This window comes from Scyliorhinus torazame, chromosome 4 (assembly GCF_047496885.1).
Source record: "Scyliorhinus torazame isolate Kashiwa2021f chromosome 4, sScyTor2.1, whole genome shotgun sequence".
NCBI classification, from domain to species: Eukaryota; Metazoa; Chordata; class Chondrichthyes; order Carcharhiniformes; family Scyliorhinidae; genus Scyliorhinus; species Scyliorhinus torazame.
Genome location: NC_092710.1, coordinates 139814035 through 139839759, shown reverse-complemented (window position 1 = coordinate 139839759; position 25725 = coordinate 139814035). Strand labels below are relative to the sequence as shown.

The 25725-nt window shown below is 44.1% G+C and overlaps 1 protein-coding gene across 1 annotated transcript in view; it reads right to left on the bottom strand.

Annotated features, from left to right (window-relative positions):
* The window catches only part of sntg2 (syntrophin, gamma 2), a 523724-nt gene that overhangs the window by 99486 nt on the left and 398513 nt on the right, over nucleotides 1-25725 (bottom strand). The window contains exons 13-14 of the mRNA XM_072500541.1: nucleotides 24468-24539; nucleotides 21506-21658 (exon numbers count right to left, since the gene is read on the bottom strand). Coding sequence (XP_072356642.1) covers nucleotides 21506-21658; nucleotides 24468-24539 — 225 coding nt within the window. The remainder of the gene's footprint in view (nucleotides 1-21505; nucleotides 21659-24467; nucleotides 24540-25725) is intronic.

Genomic DNA, 25725 nt, shown 5'->3' with positions numbered 1-25725 from the left:
AGACCGGAGGGCATTGAGACCCTGGTTCAGACCAGAGGCCATTGAGACCCTTGTTCAGACCTGAGGGCATTGAGACCCTTGTTCAGATCTGAGGGCATTGAGACCCTTGTTCAGACCTGAGGGCATTGAGACCCTTGTTCAGATCTGAGGGCATTGAGACCCTTGTTCAGACCTGAGGGCATTGAGACCCTTGTTCAGACCTGAGGGCATTGAGACCCTTGTTCAGACCTGAGGGCATTGAGACCCTGGTTCAGACCTGAGGGCATTGAGACCCTGGGGTTACACCCTGAAGGAGTGGTAGGTAGGTCACGTACGATACAAAAGTTCGAGACCAGTTAGGTCAGCACAGGTGCAGCACATAGGTGGGAGTTAGCGTCAGGGCATATCACTGTATATAGTTACCATTTACACACTTTTTCACCAACAAACTGACCTGCCTCAATCCTCTGTCTGAAGGGTATTAGGGATTGGCTGAACTGGGTGTAGACGGCGTGCTGGGTGGGAGAGGGTGTGTGGAACGGTGGTGCAGAGTGGGGTGTGGGTGTTGCAGGATGGCACAGGGCAAAGCTCCAAGACACCAGAACGTTGCAACTGGGATCACCCTCAGAGGTGGCAGGGAACAGGGCCAGAAGTATGGGTCCGACTTAAATAGCAGCTTATCCAGTGAATGACCTATCACTGCTCACCATGGCCATAACCGCAACCCCACCTCACCCCCATCCCAACAAAGGATATATGGGCCCATGAGATGGAATGGACATCACACATGCGGGAATCATCTGGACAGACAGTGGAAGGTGATCCTAAAGGCATGAGTCAGACTTTGTCTCGCTGTGAAATAAGCTGTGGCACTCCTCATGCCACAGCTTATTTCACAGCGAGTCATCATTATCATCCGCCCCGTTGATAAGACATGCTGATTCTGCCTACCCAGGGCCAACACCCTGTGGTGATGCTGGTAGGACCTTCGGTAGGGGTTGGAGGTGATGGGGTGCTGGGATGGAGGGAAGGGCAGTGGGACAGCGAAGGTACAATGAAGGGAGGATGGAGAGGGAAGGTGGAGTGAAGGGAGGAGGGACAGGAAAGGTACAATGAAGAGAGGAGGGACAGGGAAGGGGAGTTAAGGGAGGAGGGACAGGGAAGGTGCAGTGAAGGGAGGAGGGACAGAGAATGTGGAGTGAAGGGAGGAGGAACAGGGAAGGTGCATGAAGGGAGGAGGGACAGAGAAGGTGGAGTGAAGGGAGGAGGGACAGGGAAGGTGGAGTGAAGGGAGGTGGGACGGGGGGTGGAGTGAAGGGAGGAGGGACAGGGGGTGGAGTGAAGGGAGGAGGAACAGGGAAGGTGAAGTGAAGGGAGGAGGAACAGGGAAGGTGAAGTGAAGGAGGAGGGACAGGAGAGGTGCAGTGAAGGAAGAGACACAGGGAAGGTGGAGGTAAAGGAGGAGGGACAGGTAAGGTGCTGTGACGGAAGGAGGGACAGGGAAGGTAGTATGTGGCTGTGGGAAATGGGGCAGTACTTGTAAGGGTGGAGGGGGGTATGGAGAGGTGGGACAGAACCGTGGTACTGTCAGTGACCAGGCCACTTAGTTGTCAAATCGGGAGGTCATGAACTTGTCCCGTGTGTGGTGGCCCTGGTGCACACGTTGGGCGGCCTGCCGTGCCGGCCCGGGCTCCATGCCAGTTTCTTCCTGGACATTCTCCTCGTCAGATGAGGCCTGCCATTCTTCCTTCTCGGACAGCATGTCCCCCTCTGCTGTGCAATGTTGTGCCAGACACAGCAGGCCTGCATGATATTAGAAGCACTCCTGGGGCTATATTGGAGTGCCCCATCAGAGTGGTCAAGGCATCAGAAGCGCATCTTGAGAACGCCGATGTACCGCTCAAAGATGCTTCTGGTTGCTGCATGGCATCACCATAACCGATCTTCACATCAGTTTGGGGCCTCTGGACAGGCTTCATCTGCCATGTACACAGTGGATAACCCTTGTCAACCGAGGGAGCGCCTCAAAGAATCCTGGAACTGGTGAGTGTGGCACGATGTATGCGTTGTCCACGGTGCCTGGGTATTGGGCAGAGATGTGCATTTTGTGCAGCTGGTGGCCACACACCAATTGTACATTCAGGAAGTGGAACCCCTTCCTATTAATGAAGGGCATCCCCTGATGAGTCGGTGCTCATCGGGGACATGTGTGCCACCGGTGATCCCCTGGACCTGGGGAATGCCAGCGCTAGTGGAAATTCCTGCTGCCCATGCATACTCGTAAGCCCAGGCGCATAGGGAATCCGTAACTTTGTAGGTGCACCGTGTGCGGATGTCTGTGATATCACAGACAGGTCTCCGCTCAGCCCCAGGAAAGACACGGAGGCATAAACGTTTGGGGTGACCGTCGCCTTCTCGGCCACCGGGAGCAGGTATCCTCCTCCATGCCTGACAGTTCCAGGTGTGCCATCATCTGGCTCAGGTGATGCACGGTCACCTTGGTTAGCCGAGGTCTTTGGCGGCACAGGAGGTCCAGCAACTCCTTGAAAGACAGGCGCTGATGGTATACATGCGCCCTCATGTGGCGCCTACTTTGTACCTCATCCTCAACTTGTTGGATGCCCGGCACTGGAGCCTCACTGCCTGCCCCTGCTCTTCTGGGGCTGGCTCCACTTGTGCTCGGTCCTCCCCAAGCATGCAATGTGCCTCCAGCTCCGTGCGTCCGTAATGACAGCTGCGGCCAGGTATATAGCCAGCATAGCTGTCTGCAGGTGGGGGGAGTGGGGGATGTGGAGACATGTTAGTAAGATGAGTATTCCCTTGCTCATCCAGATCTAACATGTTGACCCTGGGTTGTACTTCAGCTCCACCCTCCAGATGTCCCCCGCAAACCCACCCCCCAGCCGCTACCCCGATATGTTGCCACAGCATTGCACCCTATCCCGATCAGTGAGTGGCACAGGGCCTGTGACGTGGGGAACCTGTATGCTCACCACCCATCCCTGTCAACAGGGGTACTGGTGGCTACAGCAACCCGTGTCAGCGGTAGGCTCTACGGCCCCTGTCCTGTCTCCCCAGTGGGTCCTACTGTGGGTGTCCCCACCGGGTGGGCCATCTGTTATCCTGCCAGCAGGTTTGTGTGATATGAAGGTGACCTTGTGCCACCCACTGCCTCCATGTTTAGTGGATTGTGTGTGGGCAGGTCCTACAGATGAGGGTGAGGGAGAGAAGTGAGCATCTTCTGGAGGTTTAGCTGCAGTGTGATCTGGGTCCTGGGTGTGACACACAAGTTGTAACAATTTGACCGGAGGCAGGATGGATGGGAGCAGGGTCACAGTGAGCAGGTAGGTTTGGGGACAGTTGGTTGTCCTGAATGGTTGGCTAGCGAATAGTGTCACTTGTGAGGATTCTGCCCTGATAAGGGCAGTATGCCAAGGAGGGTGAGAAAGGTCATATGTCCTTTGTTTGGCATGAGCTCTGCTATCCCTTGCAGTGGGATTGTGCTTCTGATGAGTGTACGGAGGACTGGCAGCTCCTGGTGTGATTGAGCTGGGCTATGACCATCCCATTGATGGGTGAGCTGGGGTACGAGGATCTTCACAGTGTTATGTGAGAGTATCTTTAAGAAATGGGTGTTTACTGCTGCAGTGATGTCAGAGAGTGGGTGGAGCTGGGCTGTCTGTCAGCGCTTTACTTTCATTTTAGGCTGTTTGCTGCAGGGTGTGTTTTAGTTTTGTTTTCAGTGTTGGAGCTGAAGCCAGACAGAGCAGGTGTACTGTTGATCTCTGCCATGAAAAGACTATCTCTTGATCATTTGGTGAATTCAGAATTATAAATGTTCTCAGGAGTGAATGTAAACCTAATGTGCTTCTGTTAAAAGGTGTTTTTTTAAAGTCCTCTGGATGTTAAAAGGACAACTTATGTATTACTTAGTGTTGTATTCTTTGGGGGTTGTATTTGACTTGATGGTTGCTAAGATGTTCACTGTATGTTTTAAAAAGGTTAACTTGAGTTCATAGAGTAAACATTGTTTTGCTTTAAAAATACTTTTCCATTACTGCTGTACCACACCTGTATAGTGGGCCGTGTGCTCCCCATACAACAATCTATAAAAAGTTGTGGGTCAGGTGAACCCCATGCTAGACTTTGGGGTTCTCTAAACCCTGGCTCATAACAAATTGGGGGCTCGACCGGGATAAAAGTCTGTCAATTGGATTGGCTTAGTGAACTTAAAGACAGTGAGGGGTGAGCATATTGTGGTTGCTTCTCAGGTGTGGTATCCTATTTTAAGTAGGGAGTGTGTTGTGGACAATGGCTCTTTCAGAGGCTCTGAGGTTTTTGGGGGTGGAGACGGTCAGAGACTAAAAGCAGACTGTTAGATTTGGCAAAAACATTGCAGTTAACATTACCTGACAAAATGCGAAAAGTTGAGGTCATTATGGCAGTGGCTAAGCATTTAAAGTTGCCTGAGATACAGTCTGACTCATTAGAAATGGCAAAGATTCAGTTGCAGATTAAGCAACTTGAACATGAAAAAGAATTAAAGCAGCTTGATATGCAATGAGAGAAAAAGAAAGAGAAAGGGATGAAAGGTAAAAAGGGAGAGAGTTTGAACTTCAGAAAATGGCTATGTAACATAACAGTCAGTTAAAATTGACAGACGTAAAGGGAAACATACAGTTGGAGGATAGTGATGAGGATAGAGAGAAAGAGCTTCATAGTCGAAGGCTTGGTGGGGATCTATTTAAATATGTCCAAGCATTGCCAAGGTTTAACGAGAATGAGGTAGATACCTTTTCTATTTCATTTGAGATGGTAGTGTTACGGGCGAGGCGTTTTCAGAATCCCAAAATATGTCATGGAGTTCAACCAACCTCTCCCTTTAATGGATTTGTTGCTTTTCCTAGCACGCAGCTTTTCCCTAGGTGTGGGTTACAATTATGGACACGTGGGTTTTTAAAACACAAAACACTGTTTATTCCATGAACTCAACTTAACATCTTAAATAAACATTGGATCTCTTAACACCCCTTACTCCAAAGATAACTCAGAAAATATTGCAACAGTAAATACTTCCTTAATATGTTCCTTCAAACTTCCGAGAGACTTAACACCTTTAAACAGTATCACATCAGGTTAAAGGATATATATATATTCTGTAGAATGGCAGAGACTGTCTCAAACTGGCTTTCTACTTTTAAACTTCTCGCAGCAAAACCAGCCAGGCACGTTTTAGCTGCTCTCAGCAAAACCAGGCAGGCACTTTTCAAACTGAAACTAAAAACCTGCAAAATGGCTGACCTGAGCAGAGCTCCACCCACTCTATGACATCACGGTTTTCTTATAGATACATTGCTTAAACTTCCAGTTCTTAAAGGCACTCTCGCATGACACTGCCTCAAACTGGCTTTCTGTTTTTAAACTGCTCTCAGCAAAACAAGCCAGGCACTTTTCAAACTGAAACTAAAAACCTGCAAAATGGCTGAACTGAGCTGAGCTCCACCCACTCTCTGACATCACTGTTTTCTTAAAGATACATTGCTTAAACACCCAGTCCTTAAAGGCACTCTCGCATGACACCTCCCCCAAGAAAAAAAAATAAACCATCAACTTCAAGATGGTTTCATTTTTCACTTTTGCACTATCCACAAAGAAATGTACACAGTAAATATACTTTTTCGTTTTTGTCGGTAAGGTACTACGTGTGACCTTCTCCACCCCCAAAAACTTCTGAGCCTCTGAAAGAGCCATTGTTCACAACACTCTACCCACTTAAATTAAAATATCACACCAGAAAAGCAACAATCCTTCACTGTCTTTAAGTTCACAAAAAGCCAATCCAATAGATAGACTTTTATCCTGGACGTGCCCCCAACTGTTATGGGCGAGGCCTTTTCCGAACCCCAAAATGTATCATGGAGTTCAACCAACCTCTCTCTTTAATGGATTTGTTGCTTTTCCTAGCACGCGGCTTTTCCCTAGGTGTGGGATTATAATTATGGATACGTGGGTTCTTAAACACAAAACACTGTTTATTCCATGAACTTAACTTAAAATCTTAAATAAACATTGGATCTCTTAACACCCCTTACTTCAAAGATAACTCAGAAAATATTGCAATAGTAAATACTTACTTAAAATGTTCCTTCAAACGTCCGAGAGATGTAACACCTTTAAACAGTATCACATCAGGTTAAAGGATATATATATTTTCTGTAGAATGGCATAGACTGTCTCAAACTGGCTTTCTACTTTTAAACTGCTCTCAGAAAAACCAGCCAGGCACTTTTCAAACTGAAACTAAAAACCTGCAAAATGGCTGAACTGAGCTGAGCTCCACCCACTCTATGACATCATTGTTTTCTTAAAGGTACATTGCTTAACCATCCAGTTCTTAAAGGCACTCTCGCGAAACAAATGAAATGGCCACAGGACATGTGGGTATTACTGATTCAAACAAAGCTGATAGGTAGGGCTAGTGAAGGGTTTGCATCACTACTGGAGGAGGTACCTGGGACATATGAGGAGGTGAAAAAATCCATCTGAGGTGCATATGAACCAGTGCCTGAAGCCTACAGACAAAGGTTTAGAAATTTAAGGAAAGAATTTGGTCAAACATACATGGAGTTTGAAAGGATCAGAGTAATTGTGATAGGTGGATAAGGGCTTTGAAAATAGACCAAAAATATGAAGCTCTCAGAGAAATTATACTTTTGGAGGAGTTTAAAAATTCAATTCCTGATGTAGTGAGAACTCATGTGGATGAACAGAGGGTTAATACTGCGAGATTAGCAGCAGAAATGGCAGATGATTATGAATTAGTTCATAAATCAAAGCTTGGTTTCCGACATCAGTTTCAGCCTGTGAGGGATAGAAAATGGGGAAAAGAGAAATACTCAAGTGGTAAAGGTCAAGGTGATCTGATGGGAAATAATAAGGAGAGTGCACCTCAGATTAAAAAAGAAATCCAGGAGGATGGAAAAGAAATGAAAAATTTCAAATGTTTTCACTGTAATAAACTAGGCCATGTAAAGTCACAGTTTGTTGGTGGTTGAAGAAAAGCACGGGAAGGCTGATGTGGTTAAACAGGATAAGACAGTGGGGTTTGTTAAAGTGGTAAAGGAAAGCCCAAGTGAAGCGAAGGAGGTGCAAAAGATTGTACAGCCTGATCAAGAGGTGATTGATAAGAAAGTGCCAGATCTCTTTAAAGAATTTACTTGTGTTGGTAAAGTTTATTCATGTGTTTCAGGAGGAGCAGATAAAGAAGTCACAATTTTAAGAGATACGGGAGCTAGTCAATCTTTCATGGTAAGAGATGAGGAGTTAAGTAATTTGGGAAGAATATTGTCAGAAAAGGTGGTAATATGTGGAATTCAGGGTGAGAGGAGTGGTGTTCCATTATATAAGGTAAAGTTGGAAAGTCCAGTGAAGAGTGGTGAAGTGGTAGTAGGAGTAATAGAGAAACTATCTTGTCCAGAAATACAGTTTATCTTGGGTAATGGTATAGCTGGATCGCGGGTGAGAGTGATGCCTACTAGAACATAGAACGATACAGCGCAGTACAGGCCCTTCGGCCCACGATGTTGCACCGACATGGGAAGTCAAAAAACAAAAGCCCTCTAACCTACACTATGCCATGATCATCCATATGCTTATCCAATAAACTTTTAAATGCCCTCAATGTTGGCGAGTTCACTACTGTTGCAGGTAGTGCATTCCACAGCCTCACCACTCTTTGCGTAAAAAACCTACCTCGGACCTCTGTCCTATATTTATTACCCCTCAGTTTAAGGCTATGTCCCCTCGTGCTAGCCATTTCCATCCGCGGGAGAAGGCTCTCACTGTCCACCCTATCAAACCCTCTGATCATTTTGTATGCCTCTATTAAGTCTCCTCTTAACCTTCTTCTCTCTAACGTAAACAACCTCAAGTCCATCAGCCTTTCCTCATAAGATTTTCCCTCCATACCAGGCAACATCCTGGTAAATCTCCTCTGCACCCGTTCCAAAGCTTCCACGTCCTTCCTATAATGAGATGACCAGAACTGTACGCAATACTCCAGAGTTTTGTACAGCTGCAACATGACCTCATGACTCCGATACTCAATCCCTCTACCAATAAAGGCCAACACACCATAGGCCTTCTTCACAACCCTATCAACCTGGGTGGCAACTTTCAGGGATCTATGTACATGGACACCGAGATCCCTCTGCTCATCCACACTTCCAAGAATTTTACCATTCGCCAAATATTCCGCATTCCTGTTATTCCTTCCAAAGTGAATCACCTCACACTTCTCCACATTAAACTCCATTTGCCACCTCTCAGCCCAGCTCTGCAGCTTATCTATGTCTCTCTGTAACCTGCAACATCCTTCCGCACTGTCGACAACACCACCGACTTTAGTGTCGTCTGCAAATTTACTCACCCACCCTTCTGCGCCCTCCTCTAGGTCATTTATAAAAATGACAAACAGCAACGGCCCCAGAACAGATCCTTGTGTTATGCCACTTGTAACTGAACTCCATTCTGAACATTTCCCATCAACCACCACCCTCTGTCTTCTTTCAGCTAGCCAATTTCTGATCCACATCTCTAAATCACCCTCAATCCCCAGCCTCCGTATTTTCTGCAATAGCCTACCGTGGGGAACCTTATCAAATGCTTTACTGAAATCCATATACACCACATAAACTGCTCTACCTTCGTCTACCTGTTCAGTCACCTTCTCAAAGAACTCGATAAGGTTTGTGAGGCATGACCTACCCTTCACAAAGCCATGCTGACTATCCCTAATCATATTATTCCTATCTAGATGATTATAAATCTTGTCTCTTATAATCCCCTCCAAGACTTTACCCACAACAGACGTGAGGCTCACCGGTCTATAGTTGCCGGGGTTGTCTCTACTCCCCTTCTTGAACAAAGGGACCACATTTGCTATCCTCCAGTCCTCTGGCACCATTCCTGTAGCCAATGATGACATAAAAATCAAAGCCAAAGGCTCAGCAATCTCTTCCCTGGCTTCCCAGAGAATCCTAGGATAAATCCCATCAGGCCCCGGGGACTTATCTATTTTCAGCCTGTCCAGAATTGCCAACACCTCTCTTCCCTACGTACCTCAATGCCATCTATTCTAATAGCCTGGGTCTCAGCATTCTCCTCCACAACATTCTCTTTTTCTTGAGTGAATACTGACGGAAAATATTCATTTAGTATCTCGCCTATCTCTTCAGACTCCACACACAACTTCCCATCCCTGTCCTTGACTGGCCCTACTCTTACCCTAGTCATTCTTTTATTCCTGACATACCTATAGAAAGCTTTTGGGTTTTCCTTGATCCTACCTGCCAAATACTTCTCATGTCCCCTCCTTGCTCGTCTTAGCTCTCTCTTTAGATCCTTCCTCGCTACCTTGTAACTATCAAGCGCCCCAACTGAAACTTCACACCTCATCTTTACAGAGGCCTCCTTCTTCCTCTTAACAAGAGATTCCACTTCTTTGGTAAACCACGGTTCCCTCGCTCGACGCCTTCCTCCCTGCCTGACCGGTACGTATTTATCAAGAACACGCAGTAGCTGTTCCTTGAACAAGCTCCACATATCCAGTGTGCCCAACACTTGCAGCCTACTTCTCCAACCTACCCCTCCCAAGTCATGTCTAATGGCATCATCATTGCCCTTCCCCCAGCTATAACTCTTGCCCTGAGGGGTATACTTATCCCTTTCAATCACTAACGTAAACGTCACCGAATTGTGGTCACTGTCCCCAAAGTGCTCACCTACCTCCAAATGTAACACCTGGCCTGGTTCATTACCCAAAACCAAATCCAATGTGGCCTCGCCTCTTGTTGGCCTGTCAACATATTGTGTCAGGAAACCCTGCTGCACACATTGTACAAAAAATGACCCATCTAATGTACTCGAACTATATCTTTTCCAGTCAATATTTGGAAAGTTAAAGTCTCCCATAATAACTACCCTGTTACTTTCGCTCTTATCCAGAATCATCTTCGCCATCCTTTCCTCTACATCCCTAGAACTATTAGGAGGCCTATAGAAAACTCCCAACAGGGTGACCTCTCCTTTCCTGTTTCTAACCTCAGCCCATACTACCTCGGAAGAAGAGTCCCCATCTAGCATCCTCTCCGCCACCGTAATACTGTTCTTGACTAGCAGCGCCACACCTCCCCCTCTTTTGCCTCCTTCTCTGTGCTTACTAAAACACCTAAACCCCGGAACCTGCAACAACCATTCCTGTCCCTGCTCTATCCATGTCTCCGAAATGGCCACAACATCGAAGTCCCAGGTACCAACCCATGCTGCCAGTTCCCCTACCTTATTTTGTATACTCCTGGCATTGAAGTAGACACACTTCAAACCACCTACCTGAACACTGGCCCCCTCCTGCGAAGTCAAATCTGTGCTCCTGACCTCTATACTCTCAATCTCCCGTACCCTAAAACTACAATCCAGGTTCCCATGCCCCTGCTGCATTAGTTTTAACCTCCCCAAAGAGCACTAACAAATCTCCACCCCCAGGATATTTGTGCCCGTCAGGTTCAGATGTAGACCATCCTGTCTGTAGAGGTCCCACCTTCCCCAGAAAGAGCCCCAGTTATCCAGAAATCTGAATCCCTCCCGCCTGCACCATCCCTGTAGCCACGTGTTTAATTGCTCTCTCTCCCTATTCCTCATCTCATTATCACGTGGCACGGGCAACAACCCAGAGATAACAACTCTGTTTGTTCTCGTTCTGAGCTTCCATCCTAGCTCCCTGAAAGCCTGCCTGACATCCTTGTCCCCTTTCCTACCTATGTCGTTAGTGCCAATGTGGACCACGACTTGGGGCTGCTCCCCCTCCCCTTTAAGGACCCGGAAAACACGATCCGAGACATCACGTACCCTTGCACCTGAGAGGCAACATACCAAACATGAGTCTCTCTCGCTCCCACAAAATCTCCTATCTGTGCCCCTGACTATCGAGTCCCCAATTACTAATGCTCTGCTCCTCTCCCCCTTCCCTTCTGAGCAACAGGGACAGACTCCGTGCCAGAGTCCCGTACCCCATGGCTTACCCCTGGTAGGTCCCTCCCATCACAAGTATCCAAAGCGGTATACTTGTTACTCAGGGGAACGACCGCAGGGGATCCCTGCACTGACTGCTTCTTCCCAGTCCCTCTTACAGTTACCCATCTATCTCCAATCTTTGGTGTAACTAATTCCCTGAAGCTGCTAGCTATGACCCCCTCTGCCTCCCGAATGATCCGAAGTTCATCCAACTCCAGCTCCAGTTCCCTAACTCGGTCTTGGAGGAGCTGGAGATGGCTGCACTTCCTGCAGGTAAAATCAGCAGGGACACTAACGGCATCCCTCACCTCAAACATCCTGCAGGAGGTACATTGCACTCCCTTCCCTGCCATCCCTCTAACTTCCAACCAAGTTCTGGTTGATAAATAAATAAATAAAAAATAATAAAATAATATGGCACTTACCTCACACCAATGGGTCTTATTATTAGGTTAGAGGAAGAGGGCGGGTGGGAGACACTACACGTGCCGTGTCTCGGGTTTCCTCTCCACCAGCATTTATTGGTTGGGGGGGGATCCTTCCCAGGAGTCCGCGGGTCGAACTTCCGGTTCTCGCCTTATATTAAAAAAATAAAAAATAGAACAGAAAAGAACAGAATCGGGACCAGGGAAGTGTTTTTAAATCAAAAACCTACCTCCCGACAGGCCCCTGCACTCTGCTCCCGCCGAAATTCTGAGGACTGCTCCTGTAAGGTAAGTGTTTTTAAATCAAAAACTTACCTCCCGACAGGCCTCATGGCTGTGGTTGATAAGCCAGTGAAAATCAGACAACTGAAGTGTTGAAGGACGAATATCCTGGGATTTTTCTGGATTGTGTAGTAACAAGGTCGCAAAGTCACAGGTTAAGACAAGAGGAGAAATCAAAGAGTGAAGATGAAGTTGAAGTGCAATTATCAGAAATAACTTTTGATCATATGGTTGAAAAAGAACAAGAACAGGTGGAGGATGAGGCGGATATTTTTAGTTCAGGAAAATTGGCGGAGTTACAACAGAAAGATGTAGAAATAAACCGGATGTATCAGAAAGCATACACGGAAGAGGAATCTGAGTGTATACCAGAGTGTTATTACCGTAAAAGTGATGTCTTGATGAGAAAATGGAGACCTTTACATGTGCAGGCGGATGAAAAGTGGGCAGAAGTTCATCAAGTAGTATTGCCGGTAGGGTATAGAAAGGAGGTGTTGCAGGTTGCACATGAGGTACCAGTGGGAGGTCATTTGGGAATAAGGAAAGCTCAAGCTAAAATACAAAAACATTTTTATTGGCCTGGACTACATAAGGATATACATAAATTTTGTCAAGCATGACACACATGGCACACATGTCAAGTGATAGGGAAACCTCAAGCAGTGATAAAATCAGCGCCCTTAATACCCATTCCAGCATTTGAGGAACCTTTTACAAGGGTCCTAATTGATTGCGTAGGACCGCTTCCTAAAACGAAAAGTGGGAATCAATATCTTTTGACTATAATGGATGTGTCTACTAGGTTTCCAGAGGCCATTCCAGTACGTAATATTACAGCTAAAATGATTGTGGACGAGTTATTTCAATTCTTTACTAGATATGGACTACCCACAGGAATACAATCAGATCAAGGATCGAATTTTACCTCAAGGTTATTCAAAGAAGTTATGGATAGCTTAGGAATAAAACAATTTAAATCAACTGCGCACCATCCAGAATCGCAGGGAGCGTTAGAAAGGTGGCATCAGACATTACAGACAATGTCAAGGGCTTATTGTAAAGATTATCCAGTGGATTGGGATAAAGGAATTCCATTCGTACTGTTTGCAATTAGGGATGCACCTAATCCAATCCTTTTGAACTAATGTTTAGTCATGAGGTAAGAGGACCACTTAAATTGATTAAGGAAAAATTGGTGAGTGAGAAATCGGAAACTACGTTATTGGATTATGTGTCAAATTTTAAGGAACGATTCAATAGAGTAGGTGAATTGCCTAGACAACATTTAAAAGTTGCACAAAATGTGATGAAACGGGTAGCGGACAAGAAATCCAAAGTTCGTAGTTTTGCCAGTGGAGATAAAGTTTTAGTATTGTTACCAGTGGTAGGTGAACCTTTAAAAGCTAGGTTTTGTGGACGTTATCAGATTGAAAGGAAATTAAGTGAGATGAATTATGTGGTAAAAACACCAGATAGAAGGAAGACTCACCGAGTGTGTCATGTGAATATGCTTAAAATGTACTTCGAAAGGGAAGGAGAGAAAAAGGAGGAGGTTTTAATGATTATAACGCAAAGTGACGAACCAAATACAGGTGACTGTGAATTTGACATACCTCAAATTAAATTGGAAAACGAGGATGTTCTTAAAAATTGGGATAAATTGTTGAGTTACCTTCCAGAGGAAAAACGAACTGACCTGAAAGAGTTATTGATATCACATGGGCAAGTTTGTAGAGATAAATTGGGAACTACTAAATGGCTATACATGATGTAGATGTGGGAAATGCTGTTCCAATCAAACAGCATCCATATAGGCTTAATCCTTTAAAATTGGCACAAGTTAACAAAGAGATTGAGAGTATGCTTAAAAATGGCATAATTGAAGTGGGTTTCAGCCAATGGAGCTCACCCATAGTGATGGTACCAAAACCAGATGGTACCCAACGGTTGTGTGTGAACTATAGAAAAGGTTAATGCAGTTAAAAGAACGGACTCTTATCCTAGCCCACGTTTAGAGGATTGCATTGAGAAAGTAGGCCAATCAGCTTTTATTTCCAAACTGGATTTACTTAAAGGTTGGCAGGCACCTTTATCCGAAAGGGCGAAAGATATTTCAGCTTTTGTGACTCCAGATGGTATATATCAATTCAAGGATATGCCATTTGGCATGAAAAACGCCCCAGCCAAATGTTAACTAAAAAATTAGTTTCAGGATTACCCAATTGTGCGGCATACATCGACGATCTGGTAATTTTCAGCCAGACATGGACAGAACATTTGAAACATTTGATGGAGCTATTCGATCGATTTCAGGAGGAGGGTTTAATGATAAAGCAAGCCAAAAGTCCACGTCACTTTCCTTGGCCATACAATCGGACAGGGTCGAATGGTCCCACGGGATGTGAAAACAAAAGTTATTGGGGAGTTTCCGATACCCTTGACACGACGGGAAATAATGCGATGTCTTGGTATGAGTGGTTTTTACCAGAAATTTGTACCGAATTTTAGCAGTGTGGTTGCTCCACTGACGGACTTGCTCAAGGAATGTAACAAATTCCAGTGGACAGCGAAGTGTCAACAGGCATTTGACTGCCGGAAAGCTGTGATAACCAATGCTTCTGTGTTGGGGAATTATAAGGGATTCTGCGATCAGATTGAACTAAAGTATCTGACTTTAAAGAGAAATGCCGAGGCGTAGAGAAATGGGCGGATCGTGCAAAGACCTTCTTGTTCAAAGAGACTGTCAATCAGGAAGGATTTCAGTTGGAGGAAGAACAAAAATGGACTATATTATCATAGATTATCATAGAATTTACAGTGCAGGAGGAGGCCATTCGGCCCATCGAGTGTGCACCGGCTCTTGGAAAGAGCACCCTACCCAAGGTCAACACCTCCACCCTAGCCCCATAACTCAGTAACCCCACCCAACACTAAGGGCAATTTTGGACACGAAGGGCAATTTATCGTGGCCAATCCAACTAACCTGCACATCTTTGGACTGTGGGAGGAAACCGGAGCACCCGGAGGAAACCCACGCACACACGGGGAGGATGTGCAGACTCCGCACAGACAGTGACCCAAGCCGGAATCGAACCTGGGACCCTGGAGCTGTGAAGCAATTGTGCTATCCACAATGCTTCCATGCTGCCTGTTTGCGTGTACCTGTTTGCGTGTTTTTTTTAAACAAAAAAGTATATTTACTGTGTGCATTTCTTAAACGATAGTGAAAAGGTGAAAAATGAAACCATCTTGAAGTTGATGGTTTATTTTATTTTTCTTGGGGGGGAGGTTTCATGTGAGAGTACCTTTAAGAAATGGGTGTTTATAAATGGGTATGTACATAAATGTCTGTAGTGAGAGTACCTTTAAGAAATGGGTGTTTACTACTGCAGTGATGTCAGAGAGTGGGTGGAGCTGGGCTGTCTTTTAGCTTTTTATTTTTGTTTTAGGCTGTTTGCTGCAGGGTGTGTATTAGTTTTGTTTTCAGTGTTGGAGCTGAAGCCAGACAGAGCAGGTGTACTATTGGTCGCTCTGCATTGAAAAGACTATCTCTTGATCATTTGGTGAATTCAGAATTATAAATGTTCTCAGTAGTGAATCTAAACCTAATGTGCTTCTGTTAAAAGGTGTTTTCTTTAAAGTCTTCTGGATGTTAAAAGGACAGCGTATGGATTACTTAGTGTTGTAGTCTTTGGGGGTTGTATTTGATTTACTGGTTGCTAAGATGTTCACCATATGTTTTTAAAATGTTAACTTGAGTTCATAGAATAAACATTGTTTTGCTTTAAAAAATACTTTTCCATTTCTGCTGTACCACACCTGTAGAGTGGGCCATGTGCTCCCCATAGCACAATCTAGTAAAAGTTGTGGGTCAGGTGAACTCCATGCTACACTTTGGGGTTCTCTAAACCCTGGGTCATAACACCAGGGACAGCCTGGGTGGGCTCCCAAACGATAGAGTCTCTCCAAATATTTACAGGACTAAGTGAGCAGTCAGCAGAGTGAGCGGCCAGGCAAGTGTGGCCTGAGCCAGGCCACCCAGATCCCGAGGGGGACACTCTGAATCCACGGACCTGTCACTAAATTGCTCCTCGCTACTCCCCCCAACTCTGGCAGCCACTCCCCAGCAAGCGCTACAATTTTGAAGGCTTTTAAAAAGTTTGCTTAACTTTTCTCTCCCCCTCAGCAGCCTTGGCGCGCAGTCCAGTTTGTAATACTTTGTATTAAATCGTGCATGTCATCTCCACCGGAGAGGGACGGAGCATCATGGAAAGGCGGAGCATACTGTATCCAGCCCACTAATCACATTTCAATGCTTGCAAATGCAGGTTTTGCCTGCCGTCGCTGGCCGCCAGGTGCAAACCTCGATTTTCGCATGAAACCTGATTCCCCACCCGATCGGCGCTTCGTATTTCCGGCGTCGCAATACGGAGAAGCCAGCATATGGTCAGGTGAATGCTTAACACAGCTGTGATATTGTTCTCTGGATTTGTTCAATGAATTTACTGTGATCAGTCAATCTATCACAAAGAGAATTGTGGAACAGGCTTGTGGAGTTGAATGGCTATCTCATGTTTACGTAGGAGCATGAAGCATTCATTCAATAATATGGGCAGCTCTAGGCTGGAATTTACTGGCCCAGACAACCGCTGGGATCGGTCCCGCTGAAAGCTAATGGACCTTTGATTGGCCTGGCACATCCCCATGTCGGTCACGCCATGGTGGAGCCAAAAGGACCCCTGTCATAATCTCCAGATTTTTGTTTATGAACTGAAACAATGCTGACCTGGGTTCTGATGATAGGTCCCCCTTAAAACACTAGCTTATCCCTTTCTAAAAAATTACAGTGCTAACTAACCTGCTGCATATTTGAAGCGTTTTCTATTTTTATTTCCACTCTCTCAATTGGACAGTTTCCAGAGCCTGCAGCCATTTGAGAGATAATCAGTTGATACATATATGGCACATTAAAACAATAATTAAATTAGTTCATGTTGAATGAACTACATGAATTAACCACCTACAATTGAATTATGCACGGGAAAGAAAAATAAATACTGACAACCAGATCCAATTTTTATCACAGAGAAAGGCCCTGAATGAATGAATGAATACAGGGAGTAGAGAAAACTACCGACATGCGCCATTCCACATAAATGCCACAGGCATTTGTGCTTAATTGAACTAATTTGTTACATGGTTACATGTCATACTGAGACAGAACAAGATTTGTAGTTAATGTGTATATGAATCATGATTTCAGGGCTGAACGCAAAATTAAACATGCAAACGGCGAAAGCTCAGTTTCTATGCTGTTACATTTCATTTTAATTTATCTTTCGTGGTTGCGGGTGTTGCTGGTGAGAGCAGCATTTATTGCCCATCCCTCATTGCCCTTGAGAAGGTGGTGGTGAAGGTATATGTACACCCACGGTGCTGTTAAGGAAGGGTGTATCAGGATATTGACTTAGCAACAATGAAGGAATGGTGATATAGTTCCAAGTCAGGATGGTGAGTATCTTGGAGGGGAACAGGCAGGTGGTCATGTTCCCAAGCATCTACTGTCTTTGGTAGAGGTTACGGGTTTAGAAGATGCTGTCGAAGGAACCTTGGTGGTTTGCTGCACTGTATTTGCAGATGGGGTACACTGCTACCATTTTGCTTCTGTGGTGAAGGGATGTTTAAGTTGGTGGATGGGTTGCCCGGGTATATGCATGCTTTGTAAAGATTCTTCCATATGATCAACTTTAATCTTTCTTCCATTGTAAAAAGTGAATAATTAGTCATTAAACAGCTTAGTTTTATTTAGGAAAGTCATAGCATTTCAGTTGGCTGCAATACTGTTTTTCTCAACTTTCTTGGTGTTTTCTAATATTCTACACATTCCAGACATTTTCCTCAGCAGTCATTCTTGCTTGTTTCCTTGTGGTGCATTAACATTGGGATGAATCTTATGAACCACTGCAGGATAGCAGACAAATGGGCGATTTACAAGCAGTAGGAAGGCATTGGGGCGGTCACCTACCTGAGGCCCAATTGAGACCGTTAAGTGGCAAATACCACTCGATTATGGGCCTCATCTCACCACTGCTATGACTTAACTGGTGGTGAGCGAGGCCGGCGCCCAATGCGCAGCCCGGTGGTTTTAACCCGATGGGCTGTCAGTCAGTTAAAGGGGAATGCCGGACTCTGGTGCCAATCGTATTTCCATTGCCACAGTTTTATCTCCCCACCCCCACCATTCATCATGACCAACATGCCTCCCCTCACAGCCACACCCCCCCCCCCTTCACCTACACCTGTAAGCCTGGTCCCAATGAGATCCAGGGTTTACCTAAATGTCTGGGTCCATCACTGAAAGCCATCTCTTTGGCCTGACCGCTTTACCAACAGTAGTTACTGGTTCTGTTGGTGCTGCCAGTGTGCAGAGCTGCTGGTCTCTGATTTATCGGCATCTCTCTGAGGCGAAACTGGGGAGGAGGTGGCGTAGTGGTTTTGTCACTGGACTAAAAAACTAGAAACTCAGGGTAATGGCCTAGGGACCCAGGCTCAAATCCCGCCACTGCAGATGGTGAAATTTGAATTCAATAAAAATCTGGAATTAAAAGTATAATGACAACCATGAAACGATTTTAAAAATACATCTGGTTCACTGATGTCCTCCTTTTAGGGAAGGAAATCTGCCGTCCCTACCTGATCTGGCCTACATGTGACTCCAGAGACACTTCAATGTGGTTGACTCTTAACTGCCCCCTCAAGGGCAATTAGGGATGGGCAATAAATACTGGCCCAGCTGGCAACACCCTCACCCATCAATAAATTAAAAAAAGGTTCTCCTGGAGATGAATGGAAGTCCTGCCTCTTACTAAGATGACCGTCAGCCAAAGCATTAAAGCGAGGTGAGCCAACTAGCGGAGTAGGCTCAGCCCTGACATTTATGCTTTAATTTTATCAGGTGGGTGCTTATGCTGAACAATTAAAGGTGTATTTTTACCGCAACATTAGGATTGGTGTGAAGCATCTTAGACACTGCAGTTAGTTGGGTGATTTGCATGGCCTATATACAGAGGGCGGGATTTTCTGTTCCTGAGATAAAGGGTGGGATTCTCTGGCCATGCTCGCACGGCGATCGGGCAATCCCGACTGAGGTCAATGGACTTCTCCATTGTCTGTGTCGTGCCCGTGGCGTTTTTGCAGCAGGCGGGGCGGAAGAATCCCACAGTAAGTGTTGACACCGACACAGGATTCGTGGAGTTCTATGACAGCAAAACTGGTGCCGTACCTGGACCAATTCAACTCCTGTTAAGGGGGTAGCACTGGCACCACGTGGAACACAATCGATTCCAATGAGAAATGGTGCTGAATTTGCGATTGACACTCAGGAGGTTGACAAGCCATAGCCGCATATACACACTTCATTTCCCAGCCAACAAGATGGCAGCAAGAAGAGCAGCACCACGTTTCACGGATGTCGAGCTGGTGACCCACCTGGACGCCATCCTGGCACTACCATGGTGCCCAGGTAGCACTGGCAGCTGGAATGGGCACAGCCAGGGTCCCAGATTTGCGCACGTGACCAGGCCGGTGTTGCCCGATATGGGTGTTGGGGTGGGGATCGTTTTGGGGGCCTCGGAGATTGGGATCGCCATTTTTAAATGTACAAAATGGGGCTCTGTGTGGCCTCGGCTGTGCGTTTCCTGTTCAGGCTCCTTGTTCAACGTGACTCGCGATGAATATCCATGTGTTTCTCTGCACTGCGAGCGCCGGGAAACACACGGCTAAACTTGCTCACTCGGGGACTTTGTTCCCTTTTGGGAGAATCATGCCCTTTATCATTTTTGGGAAAATTCCGCCCTCAGTATGTAAACAAAATGTTTTGCACAAATGCTAAACTAATACGCTAAATACCTTGGGATATTTTACTCCTTGAAGAAGGCTGCATAATGTAAGTTGTTGCTGCTATCATAGAAATGTATTCTTATACAAACTATTAAACAAACATATATTCAGGAGAACAGAAGAGCTATATACATTAGTAATGGATATGTTGATTTCAAAGTTTCAGTGTGTTCTCACTATTACCCTGTGGAGTCGAGTTGGGGATAAATGAGCACATTGATATAAGAAGCTAAAGGAACTATTTCCTCTCAACATGTAATGCTGCTGCAGGGTAAGAATATATGGAAATTCATCAGTGTTTTTAAGAACTCCCCCTCAATCAGCACTTTAATGCTGCCTAATGATGATGAGAATGCGTGTTGGGCAGGACTACATGGAGCGGTAGCAAACAAAAATCACCACTAAAAGAGTTGTTTTTGACAAGAAATCAAACTGCTTCCAGTTTAGATATTCTTGCCACAAAACTTTATTTAATGCTTTTCACTTCTGACCTCAAATTGCTCTGACATAAAGTACTTCTGGTCAGAAATACATACTAAATGTGAATTACATTAATAAATCCGCAGTCAGGCTTCCTCTATTACACCTTTTGGAGTGCTTCCCTGAGAAGTGATGAAGAGAATGGTTAGTCACTTAAGGTTTTGTGCTTAAATAATGGACGCAATGAAAAACAAACAAGAATACTTGCTACATTAATGGCACTTACTATGTGGAAATCCAATCAGATATCATTCTGCAGCTACTTACCAGTAAATAAAGTGAATTCTACACATCCTGACTCTCGATTAAATATTGGAGATGTGATGTAAATATTGCTCTGTGCAGTACATTCTAACCACTCTTCCATAGCAAAGTTTAAAACAAATCCAGCAATAATGCACATGTTAACACTGGAAAAGCAACTTCAGAACTTCCAATCTATCTACATATTCATTGGCTGCTTACCCTCCACTTATGCAAAGCCAAACTGTGATATTTCGGATGTTTCACAGTTTCATTCACAGAGTGATGGGAAATGAAATCTGCTGCAGATTATTATCTTCCATTCCGCAGTACGGCACCATGTGGAGGATGTGCCAGCAAGGAAGATCTGAGTTTGCCAGATAGAAAACCTTTTCCTCAGGTTTAGCTTCTGGTACTGTAGCAAATCACTAGGGCCGTGGACCATAAAAACAAACAAATAATGGCAAATCTCCAATTTTTCTTAGTAATACTTTTTGTATAAAGAACATTGTGTTAATCACTAAATAACCTTATGAGAACCCCCACAACCTTGGAGATAAAACATGAATGAATTTAGTGCAATGTGTGGAGAGTAGCAAAGGATGTAGAATGAATGATCTCCTTTAAATATCCTTGTCTGGGTTCACTCAAGTTATTTTAAATTGTTAAATCGGCATTGCAGTAAATGTATAATCAATATGTGTATATTGATTAATTGAAGTAAATATTTCAATATTTAAAACTGAACGATTAGAAGTTAGATTTTAACATTTATAGTTTGTTGTTGCAGAATGATCCAGTTGCTATGGAAAAGTCACTTTTGTGAAATTATTTTTCTAGAATCACGTAAACAACAGTATTCACATTGATATTGCAGGGTAGATCATTATTTTTCATAAATAAGTATTGCCAGCATTATTGTAGCCTGATAGTTCAATATAAACATTTTTGGGTACCAATTTACAAATTGATATTGTGCACGCATCACTACCAATGGTCAAAGCACATAGGCTTCATAAGGTGCCCATATGCACCTTGTTGAACCTAGAGTTAGAACAGCATTCCTTATGCTTTAGTGACAATGTGAAAGCTAACCACATGCAAAGAGTTTGTATTGTCCTACTTACCCCTGTTCTCTGCACTTCCATAAACACTGCTCTCTGAAAGGTTTTCTCCCAAACTGCAAGCTCGCTGCCCATCTCTACGCAGAAATAGTGATTTTCACCTTGACCTGCCAGGACACTGAAACCATACGGCCTCTGGTCTTGAAGTTCGCAGTCCTGATGAAGACCTAAATATAAGTTTGCTTGTAGCCAGCATTCATCAGCAAGCCAGAGCTGTAAAATATTCTGCAGTAGATTATCGTCGAGCCACTTAATCTTATAGGCAGATAATGCTCTATAAAGCATTTTAATTAGCCAATGCTTACAACCAAAGGTTATGGGAAAATGTTTCTTTAAGAAAATTAATGTACAATGAAGTATTCTAAAAGTTAGCTGTTTCAAGCATATGCTTTCCTTTTAAAGTACAGTAAACATGGCTTAACATGCATACTGTATATTTGGAAAAAGAAATATATGGTAATTTAATTTATCCATCAAAATGCACTATATTATGGGTTCAGTCAACCCATTGACGGATTCAGTCAACTATCTTGAGTTCATTAATGCATAATTTAATGTCAGTTTTACTGGAAGAGGAAGGCTGTCACTCAGATTAATCTTGCAGAATTTAATCAAGAATGAAACAAGTATCCAAAGCACTGTGACTGCCCAACATAAAACAGAAATTAGATCAAAACAAACACCACTCGTAACATTCGCTCCAGAACTGATAAAATGTTGATTTGACCTTGAACATGCAAATCAGTTCAAGAAGACACTCATAATGCTGCCCATTCATTCTGATAGAATTCATGAAAAAAAATTGAATTTTGAGATTATTTTCTTTATGGGATATTGCAAAAGGTTGAATTTCAAGCATAGGTTATATCCAGTCCAAATTGAGTTTCCTCACTGTTTAGCGCTGGTTTGAAAAACATTAGCCTGGAAGTCGGCCCCATCAACTAAGTCTGTCATGCTCTTCATTTGAATCGATCACCTTGGAGAATATCCGCTAATTATGCCCCTTTATAGACCTTTGAGGAAGCTTTTGAAATCAAGCTTTCTTTTTAAGTGCAAGAAAACAAATAGGCACAAAAGCGTTTAAGTTTTCAAATATAATGTATAATACACAAAGAGACTGACTACTGTACACCAATGAAACTATTAAATGTTTCTATATAGTTCATTTACAAGTTAGTTTTGGTTATTTAATATCAGTTTACTCACAGGCAGATTATCTGATTAATAATGTATATTTTTTGTGATAAACCCATTTTCAATTCTGTTAATAAAACTTCACAAGGTTACCATTCTCAAGTATATCAAGAAGCATTTTTATTGGAAAGATTCTTGAAAAAAAGTTCTAAAATGCTTCTTGATTGTGCTGGCTTACAGGAGATTTTACATTTGGGGGTATGCATTTAAGATTGAGTGGAACCTTGAGCAAAGAAATCAATTCAGGAAATTAGAGCAATTTTGATTGCAATTTGCACTTAGATTGCTGACTGCATCCAAAATGGAAACTCTGCACCAGTTTGTTGGAGTAGAGTGAGCCAGATTATCAATGATCTTCAGAAAAATATTTACATATTTAGCTCAAACCATAACAGATTCTGTATATCTGGAAATATCAATAATCCTATGGCATCACGCACAAGGATCAAAACCAATTGTGTTCTTCAGGTGAAGTGGTGTTAGCAGGCAGAGGATAACTGAACGGGACATTTGGGCTTAATTTAGTCCTAAGTTGATAGTTGTAGCTTGGATCTTTATTTTTATATAATAATATTATTGTTTATCGTTCAATAACAAAACTTAAGATAATCTTAGAAAGTGAGAAGTAAAGTTGTTTGAACCTCCGCATTATGGGCTGAGTGACTGGGAAATGCAAAATTAATGCTCTATAGCACAATGTACTTGGTGGGAATGCATAATTACAGTGTGGAAAGTTTACACTGGTAGCTTCAATTATAGATGTGCTCATGGGAATTTTAACAGGAAGAATATGTGACACCAAGATCTAAGATTTGCAGGCAGGAACTGTAGAAGATTGAAGACTTTTAAGGTATTAGAAGTACATGCAGTGCATATTAAATTACATTGGTACCACATCGCCTCCTAACTTCAGTGGTTAAACAATGTCAGGGATGTGAGTCATACCCTTGCACCTGCCTCGACTCTTTCATCAGAGTCATCAAACGAGTTGAGCAAAATAGCAGAAATTCTTCTTTGTCATGCATGCAAAAACTTTTCTTTTAAATTGGCAAAAGTATGGTTGCAATTGAGGCATGTGTCTAACTATAGTATTTGCAATCAGAATCACAGAGACAGAAGATCCCATGTACTTTATTCTGTACACCTAAGTACCATCAATTTTCAATGATCAATTTGGGCACCAAAGCCTTTTCAACCCATTTGGGGACATTCTTATAAAATGGTAACCTGCCATCTTGAAATTACAACTTCAAGGGCCCACCAAACAATTGTGCAGTTTAAACTTCATCAAAAGTTTGGCTTTTCTAACAATGTAACACATGATTTTAAAAAATTTCTTTCCAATTAAGGAGCAATTTAGCGTGGCCAATCCTCCTACCCTGCACATCATACAGATACAGAGAGAATGTGCAAACTCCACACGGACAGTGACCCAGGGCCCGGATCAAACCCGGGTCCTCGGCGCCGTGAGGCAGCAGTGCTAACCACTGCGCCACCTTGCTGCCTCTTGTAACACAGATAATTAGAGTTCAAATATGGATCAATGAACCTGCTTCCTTTTCACTTAAAAGTGAGAATACTACAACTGACATAAATTGTGACTGTGCATGTCTTAAGTTTGGGTGAAGACATGCACCCTTCCGATTATTAATATTTATTTCTAATCTGTGCCAAATGCACTGAAACCATCCCATGTATGGGTTTCAGCCTGTTCATTGCTCTGTAATTCTGACTGAATGGCTTCATTTCATTGCTACACAGAGACAGTTACCTTATGAACTTTACAAAGAATTTCACAGAGGTTATAGATCTTTTCAGCCCATAGCCAGTCTCGAATGCTGACCTGTGAGAAATAAAAAAAAACTCTTAAAAATATAATGTTGGATTCAATATGATAGTTTAATTATTTTTGTAAAATAACTAGTTAGTGTTGTACAATTAAAAAGCTGACTTCTCAGAGACTGAGTGTCACAGTCAGCATTAACCATTTGGGATACATTTGATCACAATTTGTACTTTGAGCTTCAATTAATTGCTGACATTTTATATCCCTCTGTCACCGTGTAACGCAATTACTTCAATAGTTGTGATCTGCTACGACCCAGCAGCAGCGGGAGGGGTGAAGAATTGAATACTGTGAGCAGAAGGTCACTGCACAACTGAAAATAGGACCAGGGAAAATTAATTGAGGCTGAAAAGAAAGAAATATAGAACATTTATGTCACAGAAGCAGGTCATTCAGCCCACCTTGTCTGTATGAACCCATAAAGGCTCCTAATATGATAATAGCCATAACTGCCTTTCACTATAACTATAGTGGTGATTTATTGAGTTGGCTTTTATTGATTTGTTCATGGGAAACAGGCATCGCTGACTAGATCGGCATTTGTTGCCCATTTTTTATCGCCCTTGAGAAGTAACTGGTGAGCCATAGGGCCGATCTACCATCCATGTTGCACCGGAGCGAGAGCAGAACGCAGCCGGTCGACGCCAGGAGAGGGCTCCCAGGGGTTTCCGGCAGCCTTTATGCCTCGCGGGATGTACACAAGTCCCACGAGGCGTCGTAATCAGAATCCTGCTCAAATGGGGCATGAACAAACTGCGCATGCCTACGTAGGTTTTAAACCGACGTAGGCAGGCTTACCCAGGACCTACCAGCCTCCCAGGATCTATCAACGAGATTGCAGCCAGGTGCTGTTCAGTACTGGTCCACTCAAACGTGGTCCAGAAGAACAGCACCTGGAGAGGGGGGGGGGCGGTCTCCCAGTCCAACGTAGGACCCTGGGAAACCCCCAGGGATAGTGCAGGGTAGCCCTCTGGCCCTCCCCCTGGAACGTGGGCACCTGGCACTGCACAGCTGGCACCTTGGCTCTGGTAGCCTGGCACTGCCAAAGTGCCCAGGTGGCACTGTTAAGCTGGCAGCTCGACCAGGATGCCAGGCAGGCAGCTCAAGTTTGCCCAGGTGCCAGCATGATGTTGCCAAGGATGAGGGCCCCATGGTGCCATTCCCATGAAAGGAGGGTGATGAG